This window comes from Ovis canadensis, chromosome 3 (genome assembly GCF_042477335.2).
Source record: "Ovis canadensis isolate MfBH-ARS-UI-01 breed Bighorn chromosome 3, ARS-UI_OviCan_v2, whole genome shotgun sequence".
NCBI lineage: Eukaryota > Metazoa > Chordata > Mammalia > Artiodactyla > Bovidae > Ovis > Ovis canadensis.
The window spans coordinates 222,154,258-222,169,199 of record NC_091247.1 but is presented as its reverse complement, the minus strand read 5'-3'; the positions used below and the strand labels follow the sequence as shown (position 1 = coordinate 222,169,199).

Genomic DNA, 14,942 nt, shown 5'->3' with positions numbered 1-14,942 from the left:
TACTTAAAAAAAAATTGCAAGAACAAGGCTGTTGGTGTTCTTTTTAAAAAATAAAGTTTAAATAACTCAAAATAAAATGAAATGGCGCGGTTTGTGTGGCAGGGGTACTCTGTGCCCTCTCCAGGACAGCCGAAGTCTCCCTCTCCCTCCCCAAATAGGAAGCTGGGCTGTGGTCTCCCCGTTAGCAATGGCGGAACCATTAGAGGAACTGTAGGCGGCAGAAGGATGACGCGGCCAGGGGGCCTGGGAATCAGAAAACAGAGACCTGACCGCGAGGGCGGCTTTTGCCGAGTGACCCAAGGATGACCCGCTTCGGGCCCAATCTGGTATGTAGGAAGCCTGTAGTCACCCCGCGGCCTCTCCTCCCTGGACCGCCCCCCTACCCCCAACCACCGCCACATCTTGCTCGCTGCGTCTTCACCCGACCTCCCTCCTGGTGAAGGCAGGTGCCCGCCCAAGACCCCGGCCGAAAACAAATCCAAGGGATCACCCCGACCTTCCTCGGCCCCATTCACCGTCTCCCCCCACCCTTTCCTGCGGTGGCGTTTTTGTTTTAATTCATCTGAACTGGTTACAAAACCACACTCCCACGAATACATAAATAATGGATAAGGGCGGGGGGAGCAGTGTTTTAAAGAAATTCCCGCAGGGCCTGGCAAGGCAACAGCAAATGCATTTCTGCTGTATCATATTTAACTGTTTGCAAACTTCTGCTGGGAAGCTGAGCAGCGGCTGTAGAAATTCCACCCCCCTTCACCGCCCAGGGCCCAGGAGTGACTCGTAAGGGGAGGGTTAAGAGGGAGAGGTAGTCAGCGGTCGGGGGCCAGGAAGATGGAGGGGAGAATGAGAAAGTGTTTGTAAGATTGCACTGTCCACAACCAGGCTTCCCGCAGGCCAAGCATCTCCTTCCCGGGCTTCGGGGCCGCGGCTCCCGGAGCCAGGCTAGGCCCCTTTAAGAGCCAGCGCGCGCCCCGGCCCCGCGTGCGCTCACTTTCCCTAGCAACCGCCCCGGGGGAGGAGGAGGTCCTGGCAACGGCGCACCAGCCCGGAGGGTCACGTGACGGCCCGCAGCTGGAACGCGAGCGCGCGCCCTGCCGCGCGCCCGCCCGCCGAGCCTGAGTGCTGCGGCGCGTGCGCGAGCGGTGCAGCACCGGCCGCGGGAGCAGGGAGTATTATGGGCTGTGGGTGCCGCTGAGCAAGATGGAGCTGTCTGCAGTGGGCGAGCGGGTCTTCGCGGCCGAATCTATCATCAAACGGCGGATCCGAAAGGTGAGCCGCCTCCCAGGGCGGGACGCTTCGCCCCGCAGCCGAGGCCCGAGTCTGTGGGCTAGCTAGGCGAAGCGGTCCCGCTAACCTGGGCTCTCTCGCCCACCCCCGCGCCGTCGCCTCCTCGCCTCCCCGCATCTTCCCCACCCCCACTCTCCCCTTTTTTTCCTTCTCTTTTTCAGGGACGCATCGAGTACCTGGTGAAATGGAAGGGGTGGGCCATCAAGTGAGTGTCACGGGATCCAGGAGCGAGGGGGGAAGGGAAGCAGCGGACATCGGGGCCTTTTTTTTTTTTTACCTTGGGGGGTGCGCACATTTGCTCCCTCGCATGTGCCTCTGCTTCTCTCGTTTTTATTTTTATTTTGTGCATGTGTAACTCGGCAGGTACAGCACTTGGGAGCCCGAAGAGAACATCCTAGACTCGCGGCTCATTGCAGCCTTCGAACAGAAGTGAGTTTGGGAAGCTGGCAGGGGCGGCGGGGCCGAGGCTCGGCTGGGGCGCAGCGCGGGGAAGCGGGAGGGCCGGGGAAGGCAGCGCGGAGTGGGGCCCGGGAAGGGGCTCATTTTTAACCTCGGGTGTTTCTCTGCCGCAGGGAGCGGGAGCGTGAGCTGTATGGACCCAAGAAGAGGGGACCCAAACCCAAAACTTTCCTCCTGAAGGTAACCTGGCCCAGCCCCAACAGCCCCCTCTCGGGCCCCTAGCCCGGGCGCAACACGGGGCCTGCAGGGGAGGGACAGATCCGCGGCCGCCCTTGCGGGCGGGCCTTTCGAGAGGGGGCCCCTGCTGGGCAGGGGGTGGTTGTGAGACCCCGACGAGCCCCTAGCAGGCGGCCCTGGCCAGCTCCAGCTTCTCAGCAAGAGGGGCCTGGGAATGGGGACGCGGAGGGAGGATGAGCCTTGCTCACAAAACCAGGGTCTGGGGAGGCCAGCAGGAAGAGGGTGGATGAGGCAGGTGGGGGCCGTCCACCTGCGGGGGTGGCAGGGAGGTGGCCTCTGCACTTGAGAGCTCTGCTCTCCCCCAGCCTTGAGCTGGTGGGGCTCTACCTGGAATTCATGTCCAGAGCAGGAGTGAACGTGATCTCCCTCATGGTGCGGAACAGGGAGAGGCTTTTGGGGTGGGAGGCTGCCTCCGTGTCTCCAGCTTGCCTCTTCTCAGGATTTATTCTGCATGCCTTCCCTTCCGACAGGAGGATCGAACTTAAATTTGACCTTAAGTCACTTCACTTTGAGTTTTATCACCCAGGCTGGGCTACTGGTTTTCAGTTATCCCCACTTCTGGCTGTGTCTGGAGGTTCTAATGAGGATGGAGGGGGAGAGAGTAAAAGCATGGCACGTTGGCCTTGGCAAGGGAGGGAGACTTAGCTCCAGAGGAAGCCATCTTAGAGGTTTTTGGTGTTTATTTATTTATTTTTTAATGAGGAAGAACAGAGTCTGGGAAAGGGAAGTCGAGATGACCCAAGGTGGCAGGCAAGGCTGCAGGCAGTCTCCATGGGCAAGCACTGTCTCCCCTCTAGTGCTAAGGTTTTCTCAAGGCCCCATCCCACCCTGACACCCTGTGACTTTGTGGCAGTTGGCATGGGCAGGGCAGACGGACTCTGCAGAAAAAAAGGCTGTGCAGAGTGGCAGGGCCTCAGAATCTCCAATCTGTCCGAAAGGCTCAAAGCCCAGTTGGTGGACTCTCCAGCCCCCCACTTCCCTCAAAAGGACTGTACATGTGTATAAAGTTTGCCTCGGACTTAAAGCAGAAGTGAAAGAAATAATGGTTTCCAGAATTACATCCTTCTGTGACCCTTGTCTCTAAATTACACACATCTTAGGAGATCCGTGGAGCAATCTTAACCCTTGATGTTTCTTTTCCGGAGGGATGGGGCAGAGCGGCTGGAGGCCCGTGGGCTGTGTGACAGCCTCTCACAGTGCAGCTGGAGTGCCCTCTAGCGGGGAAGTGGGTAATGGCCATGAGCATTGATTCAGAACGCTTTTCTTTTTTAAATAGCTGTAGTTCTGGCTGTGGGCCTCATAGTGTTGAGCCCCCACATGGATTATCTCCTCTCGATTGCTCAAAACCCCACTAAGAAGTAGGGAATGGTATCCCTCTTTTGCAAATGAGAAAATCAAGGCCCAGGGAAGGGAGGTGATTTTACCTGAGCTCCCATCACCCAGCTTCCTAGCTTTATCATGTCTCCTTTTTTTAATCCTGTCCCTCAGGGAGTACACACCAGGTTAAGGAGAAAAGATGGACACACGCTGGAAACTATGAAGGCTGCAGAGTTGGTGGGGCAGGGGACAGAGAGGCAGATGAGAGGACCTTGATTTGGAGATGAGATGAAATAGATACTCAGCATGAGAGAGAGATTTGCAAGGGGTGATGGAGATCAGCTTGGTCTGAACCCAAGAGGCAGTGTGTATAGTAAACAAATCACACTCAGGTAGCACTCACTTTCTGCGGGGGAACTACTCTGAAGAGAACAGGAGCCCATGAGGTAGGTTGCATAATCCCCATTTTATACATAGAAAAACTTGAGACCAGAGAGGTTAAATAACTTGCTTGTGATCACAGAGAAGGAGTGGTAGAGTCCAGGGCTTTATCTTCCACGTTATCTAGATGTAGTACATGCCAAGCCCTGGGAGCTGTGCCTGTCACCCAGTCAGAGTGCAATAAATGCATTGGGTGTGGTTACCATTTTTAATTCACAGGCAGACCCAGGTCTCACCTTCAAAGAATTCTCAACCTGGGGAGGGGAGAGGAGGAGGAGCGTAAACTAACCCCGTTTGAAAAAACACTTAGAAATTACAAAGTAAAATTTTTTGTAGAAAGGTTGGAAGCCATACATTAGAAAAAGGTTACTCTCGAAAGCACCACCGCTTGGATAGATAAGTCTAGCATTTCTCTAGTGATTGCTGTGTGCCAGACGTTTTGCTGAGCAGGTAACATATACTATCTCATGGTCCCAGGAGTCCCACCAAGCCGGAGTTTAATCCTGGATTTGACGTTTGCCTTGCCTACACCCTTCACCAGTCCCCAGGGACCATGCATCCCTGCTGGACTCCGGCAGAACCGTAGTACAGAGGTCCTGGAGCCCCAGCAGCGTTCAGGGGGAATAAAGGCTAACCCCCTGGGTATTGGAAAGAGTGGGGAATCCCCTAAGCTCCCTTGGGGATGAAGCTGCAAAAAGCCCTTACTGCCATGCCAAGGAAGGCTGGCTTTCCCCTGCCTTTGTCTGGGAAGGGGTACGAGGGAACCAGTCCCTGGCTCCACTGGCTCTGAGCTGGAGGAGCTGGCAGCGCTGGCGCAGGGAGGTCAGGCCCGCATATGCTGCCACCTAGTGGCGGGAGGGATTGTTAACTAAGCCACCCCAGGAGACTTGAGACCGAACTTGGAGGACGTGTGCCTCTCCCACGTTCTGAATGACATCCTCACTTACTCAGCATTTAAGTCCAAATAACCTCTTCTGGGGCTTGTGGTCAAATACACTCTAGTCTTATCTACCAGGCTACCTCTGGGGTTCTGGTTAAGCATCCAGCACCATGGGGATGGGTGGTGGAGAGACCCCTAACCACAGATCACACTCTCGGGGAGCCCAGAGACTGGCCCGTGGGAATGTGCCCTTCCTCTCAGCCACCCCAGCTCTCTTGGCTGGAGACAGTCACTGCCTAACAGTCTCCCCGACCAGGAGCCAGGGTGTCTCTACAGAACCCAGACTGGTCATCCGTCTCTACCCTCTGTCCAGCCATGGCTTTCAGGTCCCTGGGCTCTCTCTGCCTCCACCATTGGTCTTAGCGGTACCCCTTCAGCAGGCCACCTGGGCCTCCACAGATGCTTGGGGCATAGCTCAGGAAAGTCAAGGGTGTTTTTTGTTTGTTTTCCTACTGATGCTTCATCCTCTAAGACAGGGACCTAATCTGTGCTCCTCTGGAACCTGTACTTTCTTCCTTGCGTTGAATCAGCCTGTACCCTAATTGCCTGTTACCTGTCTTTTCCTTGGAGTGCTGCCCCCTGGATGTAGAAGCTGTGTATAGTCGCAGATGTAGCCCAAGCAGCTGGCAGGTGACTCATTAGCACTTTCTTAGTGAGGGAAGGATTGGCCCCCGGAGGTTGGCTTACCTAACTTTGTGAGTCTCTTGCCCTGGACCTGGGGTCTCTGAGGGCCCTGCCACACACATCCCGTACCTTCCCTGAGGTAGCAGGTGAGCTGCTGCAGAGTCCTGGGGCTTTACACATTTCACACCTGGGACTGTGTGCAGCTGGGCTCAGGAGCCTGGTACAGTAAATATCCCTTGCTCCAAACAGACTTCTGCCCAGCCATCCTGCCCCCAGGCCATCTTGGCATAGACTGTGGCGAGGTCCATCCCACCTCTTAGCCCATCCCCACCAAACCAATGCCAAGGAGGTTTTAGATGCTGGCTTTGAAATCCATTGGCACCAGTTTGCTCAGACCCAGGCCCGGAGCCAGACCCTGGGCAGACTGATGAATCAGACCCAGGAGGGGAAGTGCCAGGGGCTGGGAGCGAAGAGGAGGGGCCAGAGGTCTTCCCCCAGAGTTGAGGAGGCAAGACTGAGCTGGAGGTACAGCTTGTTCAGAGGCAGAGAAAGAGCTCAGGGCATCTACGGATAGATCCATTGGGCTGGGGCACAAGGTGGAGCAGGGAGAGGTCACCCTTTGCTTTCGGTCACCAAGAATTAGTCCATGGAGGAGTGCCAGGCTGGGCCGGGATCTTAATAGGGCTGAAGTGGTCCGGGGCTTCTTTCCATGCAACGTCCTGGCAGTTCCACTTCTGTGTGTCAGCAAGGACAGCGAGTGACTAGTCTGTCCCTCTGGCCCACAGCCGAACTTGGGAAAGTCAAGCCTTGCAGTTTGGGCCTGGATGAGAGTCTGCCTTGCTCGCCAGCCTTCTGCACTTTGCATCACCTGTCTGAACCTGTTTCTTTTTATCGCTCAGGCTCAGGATAGTTTCTTGAGCCAGTACTCGTAGGTGACTGAGGCAGGGGATGTCAGAGGTCAGCGGGCAGCCCGAGCCCTCAGCCACCTGCCGCCCTCTGTCTCGCAGGCGCGGGCCCAGGCGGAGGCCCTCCGCATCAGCGACGTGCATTTCTCGGTCAAGCCGAGCGCCAGCGCCTCCTCACCCAAGCTGCATTCCAGCGCTGCGGTGCACCGGCTCAAGAAGGACATCCGCCGCTGCCACCGCATGTCCCGCCGCCCCCTGCCCCGCCCAGACCCCCAGGGGGGCAGCCCCGGCCTTCGCCCCCCCATCTCCCCCTTCTCTGAGACGGTGCGCATCATCAATCGCAAGGTCAAGCCGCGGGAGCCAAAGCGGAACCGCATTATCCTGAACCTGAAGGTGATCGACAAGGGCCCGGGCGCCGGTGGCGCCGGGCAGGGGACTGGGGCTCTGGCCCGCCCCAAAGTCCCGTCTCGGAACCGCGTCATCGGCAAGAGCAAGAAGTTCAGCGAGAGCATCCTGCGTACGCAGGTCCGCCACATGAAGTTCGGCACGTTCGCGCTGTACAACAAGCCCCCGCCCGGCCCTCTGCAGCCCCCGCCTGCCGGCAAGACCGACATCGCCGCCTCCCCCAGCCAGGGGCTGCTCCTGGCGCCCCCCAGTGCCCCCTACGACGCCCGCAGCTCCAGCTCTTCCAGCTGCCCCTCGCCCGCCCCGCACTCCTCCGAGCCGGAGGACGTGCCCCCCAAGCTGCTCCCGGAGACCACGAGCCCGTCGGCCCCCGACTGGCGGGAGCCCGAGGTGCTTGACCTGTCCCTCCCGCCCGAGGCGGCGGCCGCCAGCAAGCGGGCGCCTCCCGAGGTCCCTGCAGCTGCCAGCCAGGCCCTTCCCGCTGTCCCTGAGCCGGCCGGCGCCGCCTCCGAGCCCGAGGCGGGGGACTGGCGCCCTGAGATGTCACCCTGCTCCAACGTGGTCGTCACCGACGTCACCAGCAACCTCCTCACGGTCACTATCAAGGAATTCTGCAACCCGGAGGATTTCGAGAAGGTGGCTGCTGGAGTAGCAGGCGCCGCAGCAGGGGGTGGCAGCGGCGGGGCGAGCAAGTAAGGGGCGGCTCCACCAAGGAGGGGTTGCTGGGGGGCACCCTCCTGCCCGAAGTCCTACTCTTGCTCCCGCCCCCCGCACTCCCCGCCCTCAGACAACCCCGCCTGTGCTTTGCTTGTTTCAAAAGGCTCGGTGTTGACCCCGGGATGGGGCTGGGCAGTTGGAGACCCCCTGAAGCCCAGTGGGAGGGACAGGCCTGGAACGGGGTGGGGCTGGGGTGGGGGCGAGGGCACCGGGAAGTCCTCCCTCTTATCTCTTGGCACCTTCCTTGCCCACGCACAGTGGGGCCTGCTGGGTGGCTCCTGGGGAGTTCTAGAACCTGGGGTTCAGCTGCCCTCCCCACATCCCGCCCTGTCTCTCCCTAGCTTGCTTCCAGCTCTCGCGCACAGCATCTGATTTCTCGGTGCTAACCCCCGGCAGCTGCGGGGCTCCTTAGGGGACCCCCATCCCAGCATGGGCACCGTCCCTTTCCTTCCTCCCGATAACCCGGGAAGGAGGGGCAGGGATGGGGAAGCCAGGACGGAGGTGGAGGTGAAGGCGGCCGTGGCCCGCTCCTCCCCTTCCCCCCTCCCCTGCGAGGGCTGCAGGAGCTGGGCTCACGTTTGGACCACCCAAGCGGGCCCCTGTGGGCCCCGCCCACCCATCTCTTTCCTAATTTCTCTCTTGAAGGTGGGAGGGGCTGGCACGCACCTCGCCTGCCATGGCCTCCCGGCATCTAAAGGTCCCTCAGTTTCAACCAAAGGTGCTACAAGAACCTGCGGCGCGGACTATCGGCTGCGCATGCGCCTGCCGCCCCAGGCGCTTCCGCGTGTATCCGTATCTGCGTGGGGCCCCGGACCCTCCCTGGCCATCAGCCGGGCCTGGGACCTGATCCAGGTCCGAGGAGTTTGCTGCGGAGGCCGAGCTTCCCGGTGCGCGTGTGCAGGGGCGGGGCGCCCGGCCCCCGCCCTTCTCTTTGGGGTGGTCGGCCCTGGCATGATGGGGACTGAGGCCGAGGGGAGACAGACCCCCGTCCCAAGCTGGCTGTTGGCGGGGAGGAGGAAGCCTGGACACCGTTCTTAGGGTCTCCGGCTTCTCCCCTCTCCGCCCCTTCTCTCTTGCTTGTGATCGCCCAGGCTTTGTCACAGCCCAGCCTTCTCCAAGCAGCAGGCAGCCTCCACTGCTCTAGGCAGCTTCGTTTGCTGCTGCGGCCTGGGAGCATAAGTTGTCCATGCCAGTGGCAGAGACCAAAACCCCGGTTTTAGGCCGGGTGCTGGGGGGCCAGACTGGCCAAAGCAGGGGATAGACCAGGGGGCCCAGTGTCCTTCAGGAGGGCGGGCGTGTGCAGGACCCGGGGTCTGGGGCACAGGGAACGCAACCCCGCTGGCCAGCCCTGGGGCACTGCTTGGGCTGTCTGGCACGAGTGGGAGTCCTTACTGGTGGCTCGAGGTGGCTTCCTGGTGTGTCAGCTTAGAACCCGTGATGTCAGAAGGAGGACGAAGAAAGGGAATTCCGGGTGGGTAACAAACGCCTTGGTCCTAAGCATGGGGAGGACTCTGTCTTCCGACTCTCCCTGCCAGAGATTGTGGCAGGGTCCCCTGACCCTCCCCAAAACACTGACAGAACGAGGGTGGCCAGAGGGTTTGGGTGTCTGGAGCTCCTGACCCTCCCCACCCTGCCCTTCTGTTGGCTCCGTGGCCGTCCAAGTGCCAATTGGCTTCGCCCCAAATAAGGGCTGGTATTTCTCCTCTGTCCTTAGAGGGGATTCCCCCCACCCACAGACCCCCCCACCCCAGGTGCGTGTCCACCTGGGTGCCAGTTACAGGGGTTTCCAGAGACCATAGAAATGTGTTTTCCTGAGAGTCCGTGTCATTCGTGACCTTTTTTGTAAAGAAGTTGTGTTTTCAGAGGTGATTTTATGACAGGAAAGTGAAAGAATTAGTTTTGCAAAAAACAGAAAAAAAAGAAAAAAAAAAGAGGGGGGAAAAGAAATAGAAAAAAATATTGTGGGATTCCTATGGGGTTGGGGAGGGTGGGGAGAAAGATATTTAAAGAAAAGCTAGTAACGCAGCGATTGCACAGCTGAGGCGGCAATGTCAGGAACGTGGGCAGAGGCCTGGGCCCAGCTGGGAGGGCGCCCCCACCCCGGGCACAGCGACAGCCCCTCTTCCTTGGCCCGAGGCAAGGCAATCCCTCCCTCCTGTGCTCGGCCCAGGTTCCACTTCTGTCCCAGCTCAGACAGAAGGATGACCCCTGTTCCCAAAGGAACTTGCCAGAAGCTGCAGGGGCCAAGCAGGTAGAGCTGAGATTGGGGGAGGCAGATGTCAGCAGGAGTTCCTTTGTTGCCGGGACCCAGCGCTGGTGACTCTCCAGGAAGGCTGGTGAGTGGGTACAGTTGGGTTCCTTGCCCCTCTTCATTCCTTTGCCAGCCTGTTGGTCCATCTGGTTCCTCCACCGCCACCCCATGGGGGCATCTCCCTCCCCATTGCCCCAGTGACCCTGACACCCCCAAGCTTCCCTGGCCAGGTGGGGGTTGCTGCGGGTGTCAGGAAGACAGGAGCTATGGACTCTGGGAGAGCCTTCGGTGGTGATCCTGGTGGGTTGGGGGTAACCCTAGGGAGAGGGTGTGCCCACCCTGTCATCTCTTTCCATAGGCGAGTCGCTGCCCTTGACCCCCAGCTGTGCAGCCCTGCCCCAGCAGAGGCACGCATGCGCATGGCTGTCTCCCAGGCGGGCAGCTCCCCTGGGGGCCCAAGTGGGCACCAGGTCAAGAGCAAGCGGAGCCCTCCTTACCTCTCTCCCAGGGTGTCTCTGAGCCGGGCCCAGCAGCCCCTACCACACTTGCACAGACCAGCCTCCCGTGGGCCCTCCCTCCCCTGCTGCTGCTTTTCCGTTTGCCTAATTACCAAGCAGAAGTTGCAGTTTGGTTGGCTTTATTTTTTGTATGTGAGAGACCCCTTAAGACCCGGTCTTCTTCCTTGTTCAATATTGGTTGGGGTCATCTCCCCTTAATGCCACCTTCTTGTCACCCCCATGTCATAGGAAACAGATGAGGTCTGGTGTCTGGTTTGAGGTAGGAACTTGGAACCCGTCTCTGTCTCAATCCCCTCCCAGATACTCAGTTTACCTGTCTGTGAAATGGGTGTATTGAGCAGCCTGGCCTTTTCCTAAAGCATGGCCTTTTCACCTGTTGGTGTCCAGGCAGCTGCTGAGGATTAGGTGGTGGTGGAGGTTGCTGGCACTGGGGCCACTACTCTCCCCCAGCTGCTTTTCATTCTCACCCTGCAAAGGGGTCAGGATCAAAATGGGCTCCAGCAGAGCCCAGTGAGGCAGGCAGAATGGGAGGGGTCACCCTACTTCCAAGGCCAGGAAACTGGGCCTCTGAGAGGCAAAGCTGCTTCATTGGAATGAAGAGCCCAGCTGCTCTGGCCTTTCGGGGACAACCTTTGAAAGGTGGGGACCAGGGCCTTGGAGCTACCACAAAGCCAGGGGCTTCCCCTGAGCCAGGCAGTCCTGGGTGAGAGGTCAGCCCAAAGGAGGAAGCTGTTGGCTCGGGGAGCTGGGCCACCACCAGCCTTTCTAGCCTCTGGGTGGACCCAAGTGGACGCACTGCCTTTTGTGTCTTTAGGGGTTTTGTTGGTGGTTGTTGGTTTTGTGTTTTGGGATTTTTCTTTTCTGTTTTTTTTTTTTTTTTTTTTTGCACTTGGCCCATGCCGGACAGTGGGACCCACCTGGTCAGTTCCGCTTTCAGGCTCCCATGCACTAGCCCAAGGCAGCCTCTTGGGGGCTTGTATGGTTTAAGGAATCACTTTTGAAAAAAAAAGGAAAGTGTTTAAAGGTGGTTTTTTTTTTTTTCTGTCTGCATCTCCTCTCAGATTGAGAAAGCCCAGAATTAGGGGCTACCACTCCAGGAGAGAGGGAGGGTGTCCCCCATCCTGGCCCTGTCTTATTGATAGTTGCCAAGACACCAAGATCGGGGGGGCAGGCTGGCTGGAGACTGAGGGACCCATCTCCCAGGCCTGTGGGGTCACCCCATCCCACCTTGAAGGAGTCGGCACCCCACTCCAGCAGTGGGTGAGTGCCTGTTGTATGCAGAGCTTCAGCTAGGCAAAGGGGGGCTGGTGGTCTAATGAGGGACCCCTTGCAAGAGGCCACAGTAGAAGGAACCAAGGGTTCTGGGTCCTCCCCTTGCTATTGGGTGGAGTAGAGATGGAGACTTCTTGTTGGTTTTAATTTAAAAATGCAAAAGCCTAAAGAAATGTATCTTATAATTTTTTTTTAATTTTTGAAAAGCTCATTTAATGAATTGTGCACGAATGAATCTATATATATAAAATATACATATATAGCTCTATATTTGGGGAGGGGTGCTATCTCTTTTCTCTCATTTTAAAAATGAAGTGTTGTTGCCTTTGTCTGTGGTTCAACCATCCAGCTCCCAGCTGGCTAAACTTTGCCTCCAGTGGTTCAAGACAGGAAACTAGTAGGGTGAGCGGGAGACGGGAGACGCGGGGAAGGGGGCGCCACTCCAGCGTGGGGCTGGGTCTCCAGGCCGCCTGCCCCTCTCCCAGGGGCCGCGGGTGGAGAAGCGCCTTGTGCTGGCTGTGGGTTCCGGTTCGGTTCTGGAGTCGGTTGTTTCTGGGCCGGGGGAGGGGGTCTGTGCTACTTCCGTCTTGTATGTTTCGTTCTGCTGCTCTTCAGTATCGTATCAATGCCAGGAAGGGGGCGCGGAAAGCCTCTTTGGCCCCCCCCAAATAAATTGTCACATTCCGAAGCTAAGCTCTAGCCCCTGGTCTGTCTCATTTCTTCTGGCTGGGACTGTAATCGAGAAAGCTCAGGCCGTGCCTCCCCCATTGCAGCAAGGAGGGGGGCCCTGGCCCTCAGCAGTGGTGGGCCAGTGCTCCAGCCCATTTCCAAGCTCCCCCTCTCCTGCCCTGCCTCCACCCTGTAAGTAAGCTAAACTTGAAGGGAGTCCCCCCTGCACAGGTAACGCGGTGTGTGTGCCACATCTTGGAACCTGGAGACTACCCGGTCTGCGGGCATGTGGGGAGGGGGAGGGTCTCACCACTGCCCAGTCCCCAGGTCCTCAGCACCTGCAGAGAGGGCATCCCCTGGGGGCTGGATCCCTAGCCAGCGGGTCACCACAGAGCCCGGGAGGGAGCAGGCTAGGGTAGGGGGCACGGGCTATACCCTTGCCAGCGGTGGTGGTGGTTCAGTCACTAAGTTGTACCCGAGTCTGTGACCCCATGGACTGCAGCACGCCAGGCTTCCCTGTCCTTCACCATCTCCCAGAGCTTGCCCACACTCATGTACTTCCCTTGCCGGTAACAACCCGTGTTAACAAGAAGCTGCTTCAGTTCAGAGAAACCTGTTTCCTGGGTGTTTGCACCTTCTCTAATGAGAAGAGTGGACTGAGGACCGTGTCGGACGCCCACAGGGGTCCGAAAGCATCAACCCCCTGCAGACACTGGAGCCCTCACAGGTCTGCTGTGAGCAGCACCTCCGTCCATCCACAGCCACTCATTTGTCAGGCCTGAAACAGGTGTGGCCTTCCAGCCCTCCCCTTCCCCACTGCCCCTACCCCCTTATTGTGTAAGCCCCAAGGCTGGCCTCTCCAAGGTGTCCCCACCCTGAACCCCTACCCCACCTGTCCTGACCCCGGCTCCTCTGACAAAACCTCCGTGATCTGCTGTGCCCTCCTGGCACCTCACCTCAAGGGGCTGACAGCCCTGCTGAGAGTCTTCAGGAAGCCCACTGCCCTTGGGATTGTGTCCCAAGTGTCCCCCACCCCCCCCGGCCACACACACACGTGTACCCCCTGACACACACACGTGCCCCCTAACACACACAAGTGTTCCCCCGAGACACACACACTCTACCCCGGGTTGTGTCCAAGTGTGTTCTTCTGCCACACACACACACTACCCAGGGAGTGCGCCCTGCCTGAGCCCCCATCCCTGCCCTGGCCTGAGGTCTTGGCCCTCCTGTCCCTCAAGGTGGGCTGGGTCTTCATCCCGAGTCCATGCCTGACGCCTTTTCCTCTAACTGTCACCAAGCTCGGTCCTCCTCCCTTGTTTGCACCGTCAGCGAGGCTTGAGAGTGGCTGAGTGGTCGACATGGGGCCCCAGTGCCACTCGTCCAGCTGGCCGAGGTCCAACAGGAGTGTGTTTCTGTCTGAGAATGGTCTAGAAATGGAAGTTGGGCAGGGGGGTGGGGAGGTGGGGGGAGATGGGACCCTGGGTCGAGTCAGGGCTAGCCTCCTCCGGGACCCGCTCCCACTTTGTCATCTCGCCCAGTTCAGGGTTCTGTCCTCCAAAAACCCCCATTCGGTACTTAAACAGCAATAACCTGAGTAGTCAGCACACCAGCTGCCTGTCAGGCCTCTGTGAGCTCTCTCCCTTACCCTCTTGCACCCTGCCCACCCTCCCCAGTGCCCAGGGTGATGAGCCAGCGTCACAGAGGAGGGCCAAAGATGGAAGAAATTCCTTGGCCCCCAGGTGGCGCAGTGGAGGGGGGCTTCCCCACCCCCACCCGTTTCTGGGGTTGAGACCATGGGGGCTGCCCTCGTGAGGGGCGAGCATCTCTTTGCAAGCATCATGTTCAGGGCTTAGCATCTCGACTGCCCCTTGTCACGAGTCCTGGGGGCCTTCTCTCAGCAGCCCAGTCCACCTGTTAGCTGCGGATAAATGAGTGTGACCTCAGCAGCTTCTTAAGGAGGATGGGAGGGTTTGTGCCAAAGCTTGGGCAAGACCACACAGCTGGGCTCAGGGAGTCCAGCGTGCCCTGCCTGAGGTGAGTCAGCACCCTGGCATCCCGCCAAGCTGGTGCCTCGTCCACCGGGCGGTGCCCAACCAGCCCCCTCCCGTCACCCCACGCTATTCCTAGGCGTCACCAGGAGTGAAGGTCAGCCGTGGGGTGCAGCTCAGGAGCCAGGTAAGGCGGAGGGGTTGAGATGCAGTGAGTGACAGCTTTGCCGATTCACTGTCGTCTCATAGAAGCTGAAAGTGTGCCGCTTTTTCTGTCCTTGTTACGCTGTACCTGAGGTGAAGGGGGGTCAGAGTGGCAGCATCTAAATGCTGAGCACCCCCCAAGCCGGAGCCCAAGCCTGTCTGCACCCTCTTTGTTCAGGCCGCTGTCCTCTGAGGGCTCACACGTCAAAAGGTCTCCGCTGGGAGAGGCCAAGCAGGGACAGCTCACCCATAGGGCAGAGCCCAGAAGGGAGCAGAAGTGAGCGGGGAGTCCGGCCTCTGGGCATCCATGCGCTCTGAGCCTTTGAGAGTCAGAGGAGGGACAGAGGCCAGGACTTGAAATCACTGCGTGAGCCCTAATGAGGCCTGGACGTGGCCCAGGCGGTGGGAGGGGGGTGTCAGGAAGTGGGCACAGAGATTTAGAATATTGAGGAGTTGGAGATTGGCTTTGAGTGTGGACTTCCCTGGTGGCTCAGACAGTAAAGCATCTGCCTACTATGTGGGCGACCCGGGTTCAACCCCTGGATTGGGAAGATCCCCTGGAGAAGGAAATAGCAACCCACTCCAGTACTCTTGTCTGGAAGATCCCATGGACAGAGGAGCCTGGTAGGCAACAGTCCATGGGGTCCCAAAGAGTCGGACACGACTTCACTTTCGAGTGTTGTGAGAGGGACCCTCTGAAATACC

At 58.6% G+C, this 14,942-nt stretch overlaps 1 protein-coding gene across 1 annotated transcript; it reads left to right on the top strand.

Annotated features, from left to right (window-relative positions):
* Positions 1-246: 246 nt before the first annotated feature.
* Positions 247-9,919, top strand: CBX6 (chromobox 6). The gene is made up of 5 exons (XM_069581636.1): positions 247-1,269; positions 1,449-1,492; positions 1,651-1,716; positions 1,860-1,926; positions 6,313-9,919. Exons 1-5 carry the CDS (start codon positions 1,201-1,203, stop codon positions 7,309-7,311), a joined length of 1,245 nt encoding a protein of 414 aa, XP_069437737.1. The 5' UTR covers positions 247-1,200; the 3' UTR covers positions 7,312-9,919.
* The last annotated feature ends 5,023 nt before the right edge of the window (positions 9,920-14,942 follow it).

Excerpts from the sequence above, each read along its gene's own strand:
- CBX6 (XM_069581636.1), top strand. The coding sequence starts at position 1,201 with ATGGAGCTGTCTGCAGTGGGCGAGCGGGTCTTCGCGGCCGAATCTATC. Across the intron at positions 1,717-1,859 it reads ATTGCAGCCTTCGAACAGAA|GGAGCGGGAGCGTGAGCTGT; the intron begins GTGAGTTTGGGA and ends TCTCTGCCGCAG. Across the intron at positions 1,927-6,312 it reads CCAAAACTTTCCTCCTGAAG|GCGCGGGCCCAGGCGGAGGC; the intron begins GTAACCTGGCCC and ends TCTGTCTCGCAG.